Genomic DNA, 18672 nt, shown 5'->3' with positions numbered 1-18672 from the left:
GTGGAGTCGGCAACACACTTGGAGGAGGAGGCTGCCAGTCCCCCTGCATCAAGCTCAGCACAGGTAAGGTACTCTCTGGCACATTCCTTCTAGCAGAACTTCCCTTTCTTGGGTTAAAATCCTGTCCTTCGGGGATCCCTCCAGACCCTGAGATCCCATGCATTTTTTTGTTTCTTACCCACAGAGTCCCCTTCATTTCTCTACATTTGCTGGAAGCAATCAGGTCTCTTCTAAAGCAAAGAACTGAGAGTCTGACAAACGCCCTCTACACACCTATCACTTTCCATTCATGACCCCTTCTCCAAAATTAGTACTAATTGGTTTTCTGTGGATTTCACACATGTAGATCCTACCATCATCACTTTCCACTCTTTCCACAGTGAACTTGGAGCTTAAGAATTCAAGGGTTCCTGGGTTATTTAAAACAAAGTTCCTAGTAGTCTTGTAAAAACAATAAGCTTCCAATGAGATAGTTACGTCAGATCTGGTCTGTTCTGATTTTCAGCCTGATTCTAGAGTTCTGTTGGAGAGGCAAAAGAAGGCAAATTGGTGGCAAAGATGCCAAGTTTGGTGAAAGCAATCTCCTTAATGGGGGATGAGGTGAACAGCACCGGCAAGCCTCTCTGGCCAAAAGAAGGCCTCACACACCTCCGCATTTATATGCAAAGGACAACTGCCATCACACAGCAGCTGCCTCTATCCATTCCTTTTGTTACCTAAGCCAATTATAGGAGCTGCTACCAGTTCTGGAAAATGGGTGCCCAGAAGGTCCAGGGACCCCTCCCGGCACAGCCTGGGAATTGCACTGTTAACATCCTATGCTAAGGGTGAGGGACAGGGACAAGCGTATAAAAACCCAGCTAATTCGCACAATTTGCTCAATTCCATAAATATTTTCCTTCTTTCCTTATCGAGTAGAATACATCTAGAGTAGAAGGTCAACTAAGGACTCTGGCATTGGGTGGAGAAGTTCAACTTCCTTCCTGTGGGACAATGGCGAAGGCTCAGACACGTGCACTGCCCTTCTGGAAAGATGGAACAAGTCAGTCCAGCAGCACTGAACGTGCACCATGGGGATATATGCAAAAGAGAGAACATAACCTGCATTTTTTTCCCCTAAAATCCTGACCAGAGGCAGCAGGGGTGGGCGAAGAGCACGGGCCTCAAGTCCGGGCAGTCATGGTTTCCAAGCTGGTTCCACCACTTACAAGTATGTGACCTTACATAAGTTTCTTTGCTTTTCCAAAGCTCAAAATTTCTTAGTCTGAAATATGAGACTAATGCAACCATTCTCTCATGGTTGTTGAAGGAGATTCAATGAGTAAACATATGCGCAACACCTAGGAAAATGCCTGGAATAGACAGTGCATGAGAAACCTCAATTCTCTTCCCTCGGCTAAGTGCTGAAATTGGACCCTTAGTTTCTTCGTGAATGCAAATGCCAGAGTCTAGGAATGTCAGTCTACAACTGTGCTCTTTTCATTGAGCATTACCAATATTTTGACAGGACTGGCCTAATATTATTCACCCCAGGTTCATTGGCACGTTTCTGACCAGCCCTCATAAAGGGCTGGAGATTGCCCCTGGGGACCTGGATGCTAATAATGAATACTTGCTAGTGATTTTCAATGCACTCTGGTTATTATGTTTGGTAGCAGAACACTCCCTATCCCCAGAAAGGTCATTTACAGTAGTATAAGGCAGCTTCTTTCCACCTTCCATTTCAGATTTTTCCGAGAACGGGAGAGAACTCAAACATTCATCCATATGCATTGGAAGTACTATTCTGATCTGGAATTTGCATACAAATATCAAGGCAACTTAAGGAACTACAAGGCAGCTCTCCATCATATGACACCGCCTCCTTTTATTTTTCTAGTGCCTTCCCAGCCCCTTCATATCAAAAGCCATTTTCATGTACCTTCCTAGTTTTATTCATCTTAGCTTCCCTCTTGAGCGGGTGTGAAATGGGGGTGGGGTAGAGGAAGCAGGGACTTTTACTTTCTCACGTTTATTCCCATGCCCCTAGGAAGCTGTAACATTTCACAAATCACACAGATCTCACTCAAGTTTGGAGACCCTCTACACTCAACTCACCCAAGACTGGACTCTTCTTAATTCTACCACATTGTTGAGAAATGGCCATATAGTGTTCTTTGAATAATTTCAGTGTGTGATTAGTTAGGTTTACACCTAACTAAGGCATTCCATTGTCAGGTGTTTTTTGTTACAATTTCTTTTTTTTTTAAGATTTTATTTATTTATTTGAGAGAGAGAATGAGATAGAGAGAGAGAGCATGAGAGGGGGGAGGGTCAGAGGGAGAAGCAGACTCCCTGCTGAGCAGGGAGCCCGATGCGGGACTCGATCCCGGGACTCCAGGATCATGACCTGAGCCAAAGGCAGTCGCTTAACCAACTGAGCCACCCAGGCGCCCGTTAAAATTTCTTTATACCAAGCCAAAGTAAGTTTCCTTGGTGGCTCCAAATTCTGCCCTGGAGTGCTCTTCTCCTAGGCATCTCATCTATTCACATGGCTTTAAATACTTTTAATATGCTGCTGACATCCCAAATTATACATCTAGTCCCGATCTTGCTTCTGAGCTTCAGGCCCAACTGCTGGAGGGTCTTGCTGTGAGGCTAAATGGCTCACACACTCCTCAGACTAATCAATTTCCAAAGTCTTTTTCCAGTGTCAGTGAGAAGTTCTATTATGCATCCAGTCTCACAGCAAAGTCCTGGGAGTCATCCTTGACACTCAGCTCCACCTACTTCTCTATTTCTGCCCAATCTATCACACCAATATCCACTCTTCTTATCCATTCTTCTTCTACAATGTATCAGAATCACCTAATTTCTCTTCATCTCTTCTGCTGAGATGAGTACAGCTGTGGCATTCTAACTATTCCCCATTTTGCTCTATTTATCTCTGCCCCACCCTGCATAGCAGCTAGACTGAGCTTTGAAAAAACAAACCTGATCATATTTCCACCTCGATCAAAATCCTTTAATGGCTTTCGATCCATCTTTGGATAAAGTCCAAACTCCATAATTACGGTTAAGGCTCAACATGATCCGGTCTCTGACTACCTCTCTAGTCTCTCTTTTGTGACATTTTGTTATGAAAATTTTTAAACAGACAGCAAGATTGAAAAAAAAATTTACAGTGTCTATCCATTGATGGATCATCTCAATTTTACCATGAACATGTCATACTTGCTTTACCGTGTATCTAACCATTCAGCCATCCATCTATTCTAGCATGGATTTTTCCCTTTTTGGGCGCCTTCCAAAGTCAACTGCAGGTTCTGGTCTAATTTTCATCACTCTTCCTCTTGTTCCCTATACTCCAGCCACAGGCAGCTTTCTATTCTTCAAATCAGTCCAAACTATTGTAAATCTCTGGTCTTTGTACCTATTGTCCCTTCTACTTGAATTGTCTTCACCTCTTGTTGATTCCTGACTGAGCCTTTAGTTCTCAACTTAAAACTTTCTCTGAGAGGCTGCCTCTGGTCCCCCAAACTAAATTAGATCTACCTTCCTGCCTTATATCTGATCTCGAGGCATACTGTGCTTTTCCTGAATGTCACTTACCATAATACCATAATAATATTTGCAAAATTATTTAATGTCTGCCTTCTGTGCCAGCCTGATACCATGTCTGTATTGGACCAGGCCGGATCACCTCTGCAGAAAGTCAGCTAATATTTGTTGAAGGAATTAAAGGCAGAATGAATCAATAATTATGTAATAATAATAATATAATCATAAATCATGGAATAATAAATTTGTTCTTCCTTTAATGTGTAAACAGTATAGGTTTTTATTTTTTTATTTTTTTAAAGATTTTATTTGTTTATATGAGAGATAGAGAGCATGAGAGGGAAGAGGGTCAGAGAGAGAAGCAGACTCCCTGCTGAGCAGGGAGCCCGACGTGGGACTCGATCCCGGGACTCCAGGATCATGGCCTGAGCCAAAGGCAGTCGCTTAACCAACTGAGCCACCCAGGCGCCCATAAACAGTATAGGTTTTTAAAGGCCTCTGCAAGAAGATGGAACTTACTCACTGCCAGAATATAACCAGCAAGTACACTAAAGCAAATAACTAAATGGCAAGATCCACAGCCGATGCTCCAGCCAAGAAGAGACCGGTAGGTTTTAGTGACTTCTCGCCTGTCTCCACTAGCCGTTCCCCTCAAGATCATCCCCAATCAACACAGGATCCAAGGAAAACGCATGTTTGCTATGCAAATGTACCTATAACGTACTGAGGGCATTTACCGAGGTCTGACTTTGTATTAGGCACTGCCTTGAGTGCTTTTCCTGTATTAATTTTTTTCCCCCTGTGGCACAGGTTCTATTGTTATTCCCATTTTACAGCTAAGGAAACTGAGAACAGAGTAGTTATTTTAAAACATGTTCTCTGACTTCCTCTTCTAACCAGATTGCCATTCCTGTAAACTAAGCTAGGAAAAACATTTATTCTGTCTTTGGCCCCATGGAAGAGTAGGAAGATCAATGTAGAATACTCTCAAACCGCCCTAATGGAGAGAGGGTTTTGGTCAGTTCTAACAAGTCTGAAAATAAAGAAATCCACATAGAGATCAGAGAGATTTGAGAGATGAAGCCTTGTTTAGGAGCCCCAGAGTTCGGTATCTAAAAAAGCCAGTAAAAACATTGTGTTGACTTTATTTCTGTAGTCATTCCAACCCCACTCTTCATCATATTTAATCCCATATACACATGTTCAAATGATCCCTGTCAAGAATTTGACCCCAGATAGGAATACAATTTATACACGAAGATAAAATCATAGTGGTCGTCTTCCTAACGGGAGCTAATGGTTGAAGGAAAGAAAATGAGGCAGTGCAGAATTTCTTAGTGGAAGAGCATGCGCTTCAAATGGTCTTGAGTTGGAAGGCAAGCTCTTCCCTCATCTGTGTCACCCTCACAAATTAGTAACATCTGTGGGCCTCAGTTGCCCAGTTTCCTTATTTGAAAATGTTAATAGCATTCACTTAGCAGGATGTGGAGATATTGAAGTGCTATATTTAAAAAGCTCAGCAAGTACATGGAAAACAGAAGATTCTCAAAGACGGTCACTTTAAAAAGGGGAAAAAGATAAAGATCGAGGAGGGGGTAACTTTGATGCTCAGAATAAAGGAAGAGTCATAGGAAATGTCTTTAATAAATACAGATCATGCATTCTTTTTCTTCCCTGTGGTGGGGGGGGCAGAGGGTAGGGAAAGGAGGGGAGGGAGGGAGAGGGTGGTGTGGGGGAGAGAGGAAGGGAGGAAGGAGAGGGGAGAGGGAGAGAAAAAAAGAGAGGAAAGCTTGGGTAAAAGTGTCCTTTAGCATTTGCATTGCTCTTAGCTGGCTGAACTTGCCTGCAGCTACCACTTACAATGCAAATTGAGCTTAGAGTCCTTCACACTAACTACACAGCAAAAACCTTTCAGCTTTAAATAGAATACTGCAGTGTGGAATGATCTGAGCAAAGCAAAGCAAAGAAAAATTCAGAGATAAATGTGAAGGAGAATTTGGAGAGAAACAAAACAAAACAAAACAAAACCCTTGACATATCTGGCCAGGTAGGAAAATGCTGAAATATCAAGGAAGACAAAAAGCACAGCAAAGTCTGTAGAAGGACCGAGAAACTAAGGTCAGATTTAAGAGAAAGTGGATTTAAGTTAATAAAGGAGTAGGGTACTTTTGAGGCAAGCCCTCAACAAAGAGGATTTTAACAAATAATATTTTGATCTGGTGACATTTCAAGATGTACTTGGCACTTCCAAGGTATTCATCAGGAGAGGATGGACTCTTGCCCCTGTGGCCAGCACCACTGCATGAATGTTCCCTAAAATGAACAGATTAAGACCATAGAGAACTTCCTGCTTTACTCAACTTCTGCTATTTACACTGTCCAAGTTGCATTTTTCCCTTCTTCCCAGACTTTCAGTAAGATCAGGTAAAGAAACCTGAAGGCATCCTGAGAAATAAAGGTTTTGTTTAGTTTTCAGTGTGATGTGTGTGTATGAGAGACAGAACGTTCTGAGAGGTTGACTTAGAAAGATTTTAGAGAGCTGCCTGTTATAAACTCACGCTTCATTTTTGACTACACGAACCCAGTTATTTTAATCAGAATCAGAGTTTACAAAAATGGCATAAAATAGGACCAAAGATCAGGGTAGTACCTGGGGCCCAGAAAGCACTAAGGAATTCCATTTTTAACTCATTTCTTCATTCTAGAGGTGATACTCCCATACACATGGCCCCAATCTGCCCATCTTCCCAGCTAAGTAGGTTTCCTTTGCCTGCACTTGGAGCATAATGCAATCTAGAAGAAAACATGAAGGCAGCCCTCTTTGTTGTCACAAACAGAAAGAAGTATCACCCAGAAAGACCAATAGACCCAAGGCCAACTTCTCTCCTGGATAACATGCTCAGACACAGAGCTAGTCATAATCTACCTGGTAACTGATTCAGTGACAAAGCACTTGAGACTGAGAAAGAACATCTTATAACCACCCTGTCATCCTGTAAATGAAAAGACTCGGCAAGTATGGTGCCTGTATGGGGGAGGGACAGGCTGAACATCCCTTAAAAGCCATCTCTAAGCTCCTGAACACCAGAGCTCATACAAGTCAGCTTCATCTGTCTAGCACCCACGGACATATCAGGCTGGATGCTCTCCAATAATGATGATGAATGAAGAATATATTTTCAATAGCACTGGACATTCTTTATTACCTAAAACTTACTGGGATGTTTACAGAAGATGCCACCTTTGCCCCCAAATTGTATCTTTTTATTTCTTTCAGAGTTTGAACTCTTATACTACCCCAACACCATCACATTTTTCTATGATTCTTGATTTGATTAAATATTATAGAAATTTTAGTATCCAAGAATAACAAGAATTGTCTTAAATTAACATACCGTGCAATGTTTTCCAAAAGCACTTTCACACACATTTTCTCACGTGGATATTACAACGTGATAATGCAACACTTTATATGAGTGGTTAAGGATAAGGGCCTACAGGTAGAAAATGAAAGCAAAAACGCAAAAGTTTTGGCATTTGAAAAAAAAAATGCCTTTACTCTCTATTCACACACAAAAGGCAGAATGAGATCCCACCTGCTGACTTTCCCTGCCTGCCTGCTAACGTCAGAACAAGCTGAGAGAGAGCGCGCTACGACAATTTCACCTCTTGGCAAAGCTCAGCTTACTGAACCCTCTTGCTTTCTGCTGGCTGTTGATTCAGCAGAAAGTACTGCTGCAGAATTCATAATGGTGATTTTAAAGGCCCCACTGATCGCATTGCTCGCCCCACGTGTTAGACTCGTTCGCTTGCTGCTGGAACGCCGTCTCCCCAGCTACCTTTTTATTTCTTGCTAATGCACTTCCAAGGGGAAAGGGGCTCGCCCTTTTGCAAAGGGCCTTTTGGGGTTCTGATTGTCTGAGCAGGTAACCTGGCCGGAGAGATAGTCGGGCAGGAAATGAAACCATGTCTTCCCTGCAGCCACTGAGAGACACAACATCATTCCGCTGGTGGGGAGAGGGGGGGAAGGACCTCCGATCAGACTGGGCCCCTTTCTTATCTCCCCCTCCAAGACCCCGACAAACATCTTGGGGGATGGGTCATCTGCCTTCACGGGGTCATTTTTCCAGTCGGGAGCCCCACCCTGCAAAGCCTGATCCCCGAGGGCCATTTTAACTCCCGTGGGCGCCGGGTCCACCTGCTGCTGAACGCCGGGCTCGCCTCGCGGAGCGCGGATGGATGTGGGGCGCACCGGCCGCTGCCCCCGCGGGCCGAGCCCCCGCCCCAGCCCCGGGCCGGGAGGAGTCTCCGCCACTCGGCGCCCGGCGGCCCGCCGAGCCCAGCGATCCGCAACTTGCGCCCGGCCCCAGCGGCGGAATGCGGCGGGGCTGGCGTTACCTTCGGTCGCATAGCTGTGGTCGCGCAGGAAACTGTTGTTGATTTTGCGGGTATCAATGTCCTCCTCCATTGACAGCAGGCTTACTTGCGTGGGAACCAGAAGCCGGCAGACAAGTATCCATGATCCCTCCCCGCAGCCAGTCTCACAGGAGAGGGGGGCAGGGGAGCCGGTGGGACTGCACCATGGTCCGAGCCTGAGGAGGAGACGGGGAGGCGGAGAGAAAAAAAAAATAAAAACCCGGCAATGGAGCTGTCACCTCCTCCACTCGGGATCTCCGAGGCTGCGGCGGCTCCTCCCGCGGTGCGCTCACTCCAGCTCCAATTCCCAGCGAGGATGCTGCGCCCGGCTCCGCGGCCGCCGGGTGCCAAGATGCGCCGTGCCCCGAGGGGTCCGGGCCCGCCCGCCGCCCGTGAGGCGCTCACAAGCGGGGCTGGGGAGATGCCCAACAGGTTCCCCACGTTGGCCGCCGCTCCAAAATGCAAAAAAGGTCCCTCCTCCCCCTGGGAGAGCGGGCGGCCGCGACAAAATGGTGCCTTTCTGGACCCCGGCTGCAGTGGCGAGATGGCAGGGGCCGGATTCGGGATGGGCCGGCCAGGAGCAGGGTGCTGGTCCCACGGGAGGGCGGCTCCGGCTGGCGGGGGCGAGGAAGGCGGCGGGGAGCTGGGCAGGGCGCTGCGGCCGGCGCCAGCGCACTCACCCTCACACCCACACGCGCGCACTCGCAGCTGCGCTGCTGCAGGAGGAGGCTGGAGGCGGCTGGTGCATTAAAGGCGAGGCTCCTCCCAGCCGCGTCAGCAGCCCCAGGACTCGTCCCCAGCAGCGCCGGTGGCCGAGGCAGAGGCTGCGGCTGCTCTCTGCTGCAGTGGGGCGCACGCAGCTGCGAACCGGCACCCGAGCAGCAAGCAGCGAGCCGGCAGGTTCACGCGAAAACCAGAGACGCGCTCTGGCAACCGCCCTCCAACGTGCCACGCGGCTAAGGGCGGCGTTTACTCGAGACCCAGAGTCCCTAGCTCGCTGCCTTGCTCCGGACACCTGCGCTTCAGTACCGCAAACAGAAGTAGGTCCCCTGAGGGAGGGCGGGAGACAACAGTCAGGTCCCTTCCTCTCACCCTTGTGTGAGGTATGCGGTCCCTTGATTAAGTTCAACGGCGAGGCCTGGGCTTCGAAGCCTCAGAGAGGAGAGAATGGGAAGGGCTGCCGTAGCTTAACTGAAGCCTCCTGTGCTAGGAATAGAACGGGGAGCAGGGGCCAGAACTTTCCTGCGACCCCCTACGACTTCTCCATTCCAGACGCAGTCAACAACCCCTTCCTACTGTAGGCATCTATGTCTACGCAGGCAGAGGGATGCAAAAGGGCTGAGTTATGAAGCCAGTCCACAAAGTCAGTCTGAAAAAGTCCACCTTCCCTAGCCCTGTGCACTTTGTTTTGGACCCAAGTGCTGCAGGCCCTCCCGTAGGTCTTGCTTGTGAAGACACAACACTGCAGGAACCGCTTGCATTTGCTCCCAGCATGGAAGGGACATGGGAGTCTCTGCTACCCTGAGGAGATTTCAAAGATCCAATTAGTACAAAAAAAGAGACCTGCCTCCCTACTTAACCTAGGAGGAAAATGCAGAATTCCCCCCCACTACCACGTTTCCCCATATTGCAAATTCGGTATTTGAAAGAAAACTTGATCGCTACTGTTATGAAACCAATAAAACCATTTATGAAGCTACCCAACTCCCTAAAAAGCCAAATTGGAAAAGACATTTCCCCATTTTCCTCTTGTAGAAGGTATTCATTTCAGTGGGTGTCACTGCAGGGAGAGACATCAGCAGACGTCTTGCTCAGTTAAGCTCCACAGGTTGAGCTAGATGAGCCCAGAGGGACCTGGGAGTTAATTATATACATAGAATGCTTCTGCTAACACGATTTAGAAAGTACTCGAAGTTCAAAAAAAAATGGGAAAACAAGTTTTTAACAGGTTGGGAATTGCAATCAGATTTCCACAAAGAGTGGATGCTTCCAGCAGATGGAAAATGGAATTATCCCCATCTCCAGAAAGCGAGAGGGAGAAGAGAGTAGAAATAGTCTTCGATATAATTTTTAAGGGAAGTTCAGCTTATAACAGATTCCATTTGATTGTCATTTGGTGGTTAAGTCTTAACATAACTTGTTTGACTATTTGTTCAAATTTCACCAATGAGATTCCAGTGACTAATGTAATCCACTCAGCATCAGTTCACGGCTGGTTCTTCCACATGATGAGCTGTATCCATCACCAAGTCTCCAGTGGTCAGCTCATCTGTAGTTACACAGTTCAGCTTCCCTTGCTGTTAAGCATAATGGGGAAGGGGCGGGCAGAGGGGGAAAATGCTAAGTTCCTCTCCAAGTGGTAAGAAGACATTTTGCTTTCCGTTGAAATGACCTTAACTTGTGACAGGAGACCTTGGAATAGTATTTGGAAATCCTCCCTTTATCTTCCTGGAATGTGGGCTAGATTGGCACAGAGCTGTATGATGAAGTTGGTAGGCCCAGGCTCATGGGCCAGGCTGTGCTTGAGGAATTTTCCACTGTAACCAATGGGAGAAAGGTCCCCTCCGTAGATTAAGTTTCTGGGATTTACTAAATTTTCCCTTTCACGTTTCCTGCAGCAGCCCTCCTGCATTTATTCAATGGTACAGGCAACACAGATTCATCATGGGTAAGGAGATTGCAAAGTTTCAACTTTGTGGACCACTCTTTTCTACTGTGAGCATTGGGGAACTAGGCCCTGCACCACAACCAGGAAAAATAAGGCTGTTGGCTTTGTGCTTGAACACAATGACGTGTAGGAAAGGAGGTCAAGGGGTTGAAAGAACCCTGTGCAATCCTGTAGTGGTAAGAGGACCATATAGACCATTTCTCAGAAGACCTGCCGACCTTTTTTCTATGCCTCAACACATCAAGTTCTTTTCAAAAGCATTTGAAATGTGCACATGTCAACCTATGCTCTTTCCTCATGTTCTTGGCATTCTTCAGCATCTCAGCTCAACTGTCCCAACTTCCCTGAGGCATTACCTGACCATACCACAGTCTCTTCCTCTAGAATTTTCTGTGTCTATATCTTTTTTTTTTTTTTTGGTCTTCTTCATGGCTCACTGCATTTTGTAATAGTTGTTTCCATATCATTATCAACCATTCCTACTCTATCTCTGATATTAAATGTCTGGCACTTAGTAGGTGCTCAATTACCTTTGCTGGATAGAGGTATGTATTTCTTCAATGAATGAATAAATGACTGGATTTCTTCAGTACAACAAATATTTGTAATATTTAGGTTTAGAAGCTCAATCCTTATTAAAATTCTTGCAAGAAAGGGCGCCTGGGTGGCTCAGTTGGTTAAGCGACTGCCTTCGGCTCAGGTCATGATCCTGGAGTCCCAGGATCCAGTCCCGCATCACGCTCCCTGCTCAGCAGGGAGTCTGCTTCTCCCTCTGACCCTCCCCTCTCTCATGTGTTCTCTCTCTCTCTCTCATTCTCTCTCTCAAATAAATAAAAATCTTTAAAAAAAAATTCTTGCAAAAAAAACAAACCACACCCAACAATAAAACCTGTTGTGAGCCAGTAATTTTCTAGTTTCTAAGCTTTATTACAGTTGAAATAATTGTGCTACCCATTCCTGTATGCATATGTACCAAGAATATTTACTGAGCACTTAAGATGTGCCAAGAATTGTTCTGGGCACTGGGGATACAGTTAAAACAGAGTCCCTTTAGTCACAGAACTGAAATTCTATCACCTGATTTTGATAAAATGAGCTTTCTTAGAAATACAACAAATGCATTATAAATCAACAGACTATAGCGTAATGCTAAATGCTAAGGTTCTGATATCAAGCACAGCTGATTTTCTGACACTTATTACTGTGTCCTTGAGTAAGTTACAAGGTTCCCCTAAGACATTTTTTAAACCTCTAAATTAGGGGGAAGAATAGTATCTACTTCATGGAGTTATTGTGTGGATTTAATGAGATAATGTATTGAATAATCCCAGAGAGAAGATACTGCTATTACTTGTTGAATATTTATTATCATCACCACTCTCAATAATGAACAAATATTAAAGCACCTACTAAGTCAGCCCCTGGGACAGGCCTGGAGATGCACAACATCTGTGCATAAAAAAAATAGTTTCTGCTGTCATGGAACTTAGTGTCTAATTTACAGCTTATGTAAAAGGAGTCATTAGCTATAAAAGGGGCAGCAGAAGACACTTTGAAAGGCTGACCTAATCCAGGCTTATACTTTACACAAAAAAGGCCAATTACAAATACACAGGCTTCTTAAGTTACACAATTCAGAATGATGGCACATAGACACATTCTTTTTTTATCACCCTTGTCATGGCCGCCTCACCCCAGTTAGGTTAGTGCTGCTTACACTGGAATCTTTCAGGTCATCCTTCCAATTAACACATTAAATATCTACAATTTTATTAAAACCTTTGACCTAAGCCAGTCTGGAGATTCTTAATATAGGCTTAGGCATCAGACGGTCCTGGTTTGTCCCAACTCAGGCATTTATGAATTTCATGACCTTTGGGAAGAAATTTAACATCTCTGGGCCTCTGTAATTGCAAAATAGAAGAAAATAATAGAAACTACTTGAGAGCGTTGCTGAGTGGCTTCAGAGCAGCCTAACTGTTTTGTGCTAAAATGTCAGTTCTCCCTCCTAGCCATGACTCATGTACATCTCCACCAGTAGAGAAAGGGAGAGATGCACTACAAGTGGATCATTTATGTGAACAAAAGTGACTTAGAAATCAGAGTTTTACTACCTACTGATCTGTCCTAATGGCAAACTAGAAACTGGATGCATGAAATTTTACCATCCTGCAAAAAGCCCTTTAGAAGCCATCAAGTCCTGTGGAATTATGATGACCCTCTCTACGTGCAGACCTAATCACATTTCTCTATTGTGGAATCCTCTGAAATCCCTCTCCAAGATCACTAAGCACTGAAGGCACAACTGTCACTCTGAGGTGGTTTATGTGTTGACTGCTCAGTGGGTAAGCTCTTGAGTTTCCAGCAAGTTTCGCCATTCCTTTTTGTGCATGCTACTAGAACATGTCATACATGGCATGAGTGAACTTTTAAAATGGAATTTAACCTGGGAAAAGAAAACAAAACATCTTGCTCTTAAAATGTTGTATTAAATCCAGATTCTGCATTCTTAATGGATTTCACAGAGTAAAATTTTCCTTCAGTTATCCAAGTACAGTAATTTATGCAAAGAAACAGTGGTACGCTGGAGCTGCTACATACTGGAGAGCCGAATGTGCGGATTATACACATCTATTTCCAGCTCTGCTGTGAGGGACATCGTGTTGGTAGCTTAAAATCTGCAATCTGCTATGGTGGGATATTCATATCATGGAAATTTTTTAAAAACCCTATATAAATCAGGGCTTTGGGGATTTTTGTTTGCTTTGAGAGCCGATTGTTAAACATTTAGCAGCACACCGGTAGAAATGCAATACTTGCTGCTGTATCTTCCTGCTCAACCCTGTAATCTATGCAAAGTTCCTTCCAATTCTCAATGCTAAATTTCCCAAACTGTGTCAAATTCCAGAGCATCCCACCATCCGACCAAACTTGAGCCATAATGCTAAATGACTCTTAAAATCCTACCTTTATCATAAAGCTTTCCCATACCCATCAGAGAAAACCCGATGCCTTTGATCCCTTCCAGGCTGGATATGCTATTGCCATGGTAGACCTGGAAGAGACTGCCCCATAAGGGACCTGACAACATAAGGAATGTCAGATGCATGCCCATTCTCCATGAATCATCCTTTTCTACTGTTCAAGCTCCACTCTCTCCTTACTTTTGCTCTGGATTTGCCTAAATGCAAAACAAAGACAGCCACTCTGCCTGATTTCATTGATAGCTCTTCAACATGTCTTGTTAGGATATTGATACAATGGAGAAGAGGAACAAAAATCCAGGAGTCCGGATCTGAGAGCCTGAGAGAAAATATCCTCTTGTATGTTTTCTCATTCAGGGGTTTTAGAGTTAAATTTAGGCTGTCTTATTCAAGATATCTTTAATTTGCATTATATTTATTCGGTATAAGGTGAGGATTTACAAAATCCCTTCCACAAGACTCAAGGGGTACTATCCAGTTCCTGATGACATTTCTTCAAAATAAAATTTCATATAATTTAAATGAGAATATATATTGGGAAATATCTTTCAAATTTCTTTAAGAGGGACCAAGCAATAACACTTTACAGAATATATCCTAAGAAATTCATCATAGATGTGGGCAAAAATTTAGCCATAAGGTTATTTCTCAGAGCATTGTTTAGAATCATGAAAAACTGGAAACAACCCAAATGTCCAACAGAATTGACTAGGCAAATTATGGTGAATACAAACAATGGGAAAGTATTGAGCCATTGATAAAATATTAGTAGCTAACACTTGTTGAGCATATATTATGTACCAGGTGCTGTGCAAAGGGTCTTACTAGCATTATCACATTTAATTCTAACAGCAGCCCTTAAAAGGAAAGTGCTATTATTATTTCCATTTTACTGAGGGTAATAGAGATAAATAATATACCCAAAGTCAAACAAAAAGGAGCCTGGCACTGCATACACGTGTGTATGTGTGTGTGTGTGTGCACGTGTGTGCACATGTTGGGGTGGGTTGAGGCCACGCTATTGAAAGCATGCACTACTAGATTCTGATTTGTCTCTCTTAGAAATGGATAATAGCCTCTCAGTGGAAAACCACTTACCACTGTGTTGGTGAGATTGTGGCAAAATGGGAAACTTCGCACACTGCTCGTGGGGTTGTATAATGGTGCAGCCACAAATAGTTTGACAGTTCCTCAAAATGTTTAACAGTGCATATGACCCAGCAGTTTCCCTTTTAGGTATACACCCAATGGAATTGAAAACCCATCTTCACTCAAGACCTGTACATGAATATTCATGATGGTGGCATTATTCAGAATAGCCCCAAAGTGGAAACAACTCAAATGTTCATCAGGTAATAACTGGATAAAATGTGATATATCCATACAATGGATTATCATTCAGCCATAAAAAGGAAAGACATACTGACACGTTACAACATGAATCAACCTTGAAAACATACCAAGTGAAAGAAGCCAGTCACAAAAGACCACATATTATATCACTACATATTATGTGATTCCATTTGTGTGAAATGTTCAGAATGGGCAAATCCATAGAGACAGAAAGTAGATTAGTTTGCCAGGGGCTGGGTGGGAGAATGGGAGTGAATGCTTATGGATTTGGGGGTTTCTTTCTAGGGTGATGAAAAAGTTCTAAATTAGATAAGGGTAACAGTTGCACAACTCTGGATATACTAACATCACCGAACTGTATACTTTTAAAAAGTGATTTTTTTTATGGTATAGGATCTCAATAAAGCTGTTATTAAGGATTAAAAAAATCTCTGCTATCAAAAGCCATTGTTACTTCTTGGAGTAGGACATGTCTTCAGGCTAATATGAGTACAGAAAAATGTAAGGGTATGTAATGACAAGGATAGATATTTATGTTATTTAAAAAAGTCAAAAAACAATATAGACTGGTTTCCCCTTTCTCAGTTAAAAAAAGTGTGTGTCAAAATTAATATATAAAAATATTGTGCAGTGGTTATGTGTGGTTATTATTGTTCATATTTTTGTCAAAGAAAATTTAGAACATGTATTATTTTTGTAATGAGAATATTTTTAAAGGGGGAGGGGCAGAGGAAGAGGGAGAGAGAGAGAAACTCAAGCAGGCTCCATGCCCAGTGCAGAGCCTGATGCGGGGCTCGACCTCACAGCCCCAAGATTATGACCTGAGCTGAAATCAAGAGTTGGATGCTTCACTGACTGAGCCATCCAGGTGCCCCTAAAGTGTTTTTTTTTTTTTAATGTTATGAAACACTTTTTTGGATGAAACCTTGTATTGGAAAGGTCAAAAGTCATTTTCTGCACATGAAGAAATTGGGACACGATATAAATGTACATGCTACCAAAGGCACAGAACAACTCTGTCCAATAGAAATGTAACGCAGGCCACATTTGTAAAATTTTTAAGCTGCTACATTAGCAAGTGAAAAGAAGCAGGATGAAATAATTTTAATAATATTTTTAAACTATTTTAGAAAGTTTTGGGAAAAGGAAAATATTTTCTTTAATCTATCAAAAATATTATGATTTCAACATATAATCAATATAAAATTATTACTGGTCTATTTATACTCTTTTTTTTTTAACCCATGTCTCTGAAATCTGCTGTGTATTTTACATGTACGGTACCTCTCAGAACTAGCCACATTTCTAGGGCTCAATAACCCCATGTGTCTAGTGGCTGCGGCACAGGTATAGAGGAATTTTCCCAAAAAGTTTATTCCATTTGGGGCGCCTGGGTGGCTCAGTCAGTTAAGCGTCTGCCTTCAGCTCAGGCCATGGTCCCAGGGTCCTGGGATCTGGCCTGACGTTGGGCTCTCTGCTCAATGGGGAGCCTACTTCACCCTCTCCCTCTACTCCTCCCTGGCTCAGGCTCGCTCACTCTCTCTCTCAAATAAATAAAGAAAATCTTTTAAAAAAAGTTTATTCCATTCACAAAATGGGTTTTATTATATTTTTTCAAAGAGAAATTTTTATCTACTAAGGACTTGAACAAGATTGTCATGCTAAAACCAAACTAAGCAACATTAATACAGCGGACCTCACAACTATGTTAAAGTAATACAAACTGAATATGAAAAAAATATAGACACATGCACATTTATATACATATATATTAAATGTAATAGTACAATTGAACTCAATCTGCATTTTCCCCTAAAACCAGTAAGCTGGATTAATAGAGGAAAAAAAGAATCCGATTCTGAAAGTGCTAAAATGATACCACATAACAATGTATGATAGCAAGAAAGGTGTAATTCAGTACAGTTATCACTCTTATAGGCCAACTGTTTAGTTCGAGCCTATGGCTTCAATGGCTTCAGTTCCAGCTAGGAGAAGAAGCCACATTGCCAGATGTCACTGCCAAAAAAAGGATTTCCAGAGCTGGGTATCTGCACTCTCCTCAGGCCACTAAAGGTGGAGAAATTTAAAGATACAGTGATAGGAATCTGGCTGAGAATAACTCAGTCTTTTAGACTCAATTAGAGACTAGACTTTTGTGGCCACATGATCAACGGATTAATTTCTGAAGATTTGCTAAATTAGATATACCATTACCCCTCGCACACACACGTGCACAGTTTTGTGTGTGCAGCCCAGCACTTCCTCCTTCCTAACACACTGTCCTCACTGAATCCCCGGGCACCACTCTCTCCCGATCCTTCTCCGGGGCATGTGCTGGCTCCTCCTCACTGCTCGATGTCTAAATGTACACACACCCCAGAGGTCTAAGGTCTTGGATTTCTCTCTCCACAGTCCTGTCACAGGGGACCTCATCCGGTCTCACGGCTTGCCTCTTACATGATGACTAAGCCCCACACTTGGATTTTGAGTGCCAATCTGTCCTCTGACCTCCACACTAGTATCACTTCACAGCAGACGTGGCATTACACCAGGTATCTACAAGGCACCTCCATCCCTAGCGCCCCACGCCATACCTGCTCCCCCTTCCTGTTGCTTGGTTCTCTCATTTCCCACTTCCAGTCCGTCAGCAACACTTGCCAGCTCAATCTCAAAATACATCCAGAACCCACCACTTCTCACCACCTCCGCGGCTGCTACCAAGTGCCAACTACCATCTCCCATCACCATGATTGTTTTGAGACTCTAAGGAGCCTGTGATCCCTCCTTCGCCCCCTACAGAATGGTTTCTATGCAGCAGGCAGAATGGTCCTTTTAAATGCAAATCACTTCATGTCACTTTTCAGCTCAAAGCCCTTTTTTGGCTTCCTACACATTCAGAGTAAAACTTTCTTAAAATGCTGGGAAGATTTGGCTCCAACTACAGATCTATCCTTTTTTCTCTTTTTTCCTGCTCCTTACCTGAAGCACCAACAACTCTTGTTTCAACTCCTTTCCCTATGTCTCCCACATAGACACAGTGGCATCCTTACTGTTTGCCAAACACACCAGGAAGAGCACTCCCATCCCAGGACCTGCGCATTTGCTGTTCCCTCGGTCCTGAGTGCCTTCCCTCAGACAACAGCGGAGCTCCGTGCTTGACTTCATTCTGGTGTCAACTCCAGGACCATTTTTGTGAGATACCTTCTCTCACCATAGAAAATAAAATAAAATAGCACCTCCCTCCCAGCAGTCTCTCTCCCTGTACTGTTGCCTGACAGTACCTATTTATTTGGCTTTGGTTCTTATGTCAGTAGAACCTAATTTCCAGGGAGACAGGAATGTTTTTGTCCCTTGCTCTCTATCTGGCACCTATAACAGTGCCTGGCACGGATTGGTTACTCTAAAGACTTTTTGAAAGAATGAAAGAATCAATGTGTGTTCGCTTAATAATGAAGATCTATCAGGAGGGAATCTTAATGAACACTAAATCTAGGATGCTTATATGGTAAAAAAAAAAAAAAAAGTTGGCCTTGACCAAAGAGAGGCCTGGCTTTTGCCCTAGGCTTCTGGGAAGTAACATATGTCAGACCTGATAGCAATGTCTTTGTTTAGGGTGGGGGTGGTCACATTCAACAGTTTAACTATGGCGACTGGCCACACCAGAAAGACCATGGGATTTAGGGTGGAGGATTTGGGTCATGAGCTATCGGT

The 18672-nt window shown here is 43.7% G+C and overlaps 1 protein-coding gene across 12 annotated transcripts in view; it reads right to left on the bottom strand.

Annotated features, from left to right (window-relative positions):
- The window catches only part of PPP2R2B (protein phosphatase 2 regulatory subunit Bbeta), a 435841-nt gene that overhangs the window by 261817 nt on the left and 155352 nt on the right, over nt 1-18672 (bottom strand). For 3 of the 12 annotated variants that reach the window (XM_073905500.1, XM_073905501.1, XM_025892411.2), the window contains one exon: nt 7939-8132. The exons of 7 other annotated variants lie outside the window; for them this stretch is intronic. In XM_073905500.1, coding sequence (XP_073761601.1) covers nt 7939-8132 — 194 coding nt within the window. Of the gene's footprint in view, nt 1-7938; nt 8670-18672 lie in introns of those variants that run through there. 2 more of the 12 variants (XM_073905504.1, XM_073905506.1) reach the window with 1 other exon arrangement.

This window comes from Callorhinus ursinus, unplaced genomic scaffold, assembly GCF_003265705.2.
Source record: "Callorhinus ursinus isolate GAN/ISIS: 27379988/994484 unplaced genomic scaffold, GSC_fseal_2.0 scaffold23, whole genome shotgun sequence".
In the NCBI taxonomy this organism is placed as follows: Eukaryota; Metazoa; Chordata; class Mammalia; order Carnivora; family Otariidae; genus Callorhinus; species Callorhinus ursinus.
The sequence above is the reverse complement of the archived record's forward strand: the minus strand, read 5'-3'. Positions and strand labels throughout refer to the sequence as shown.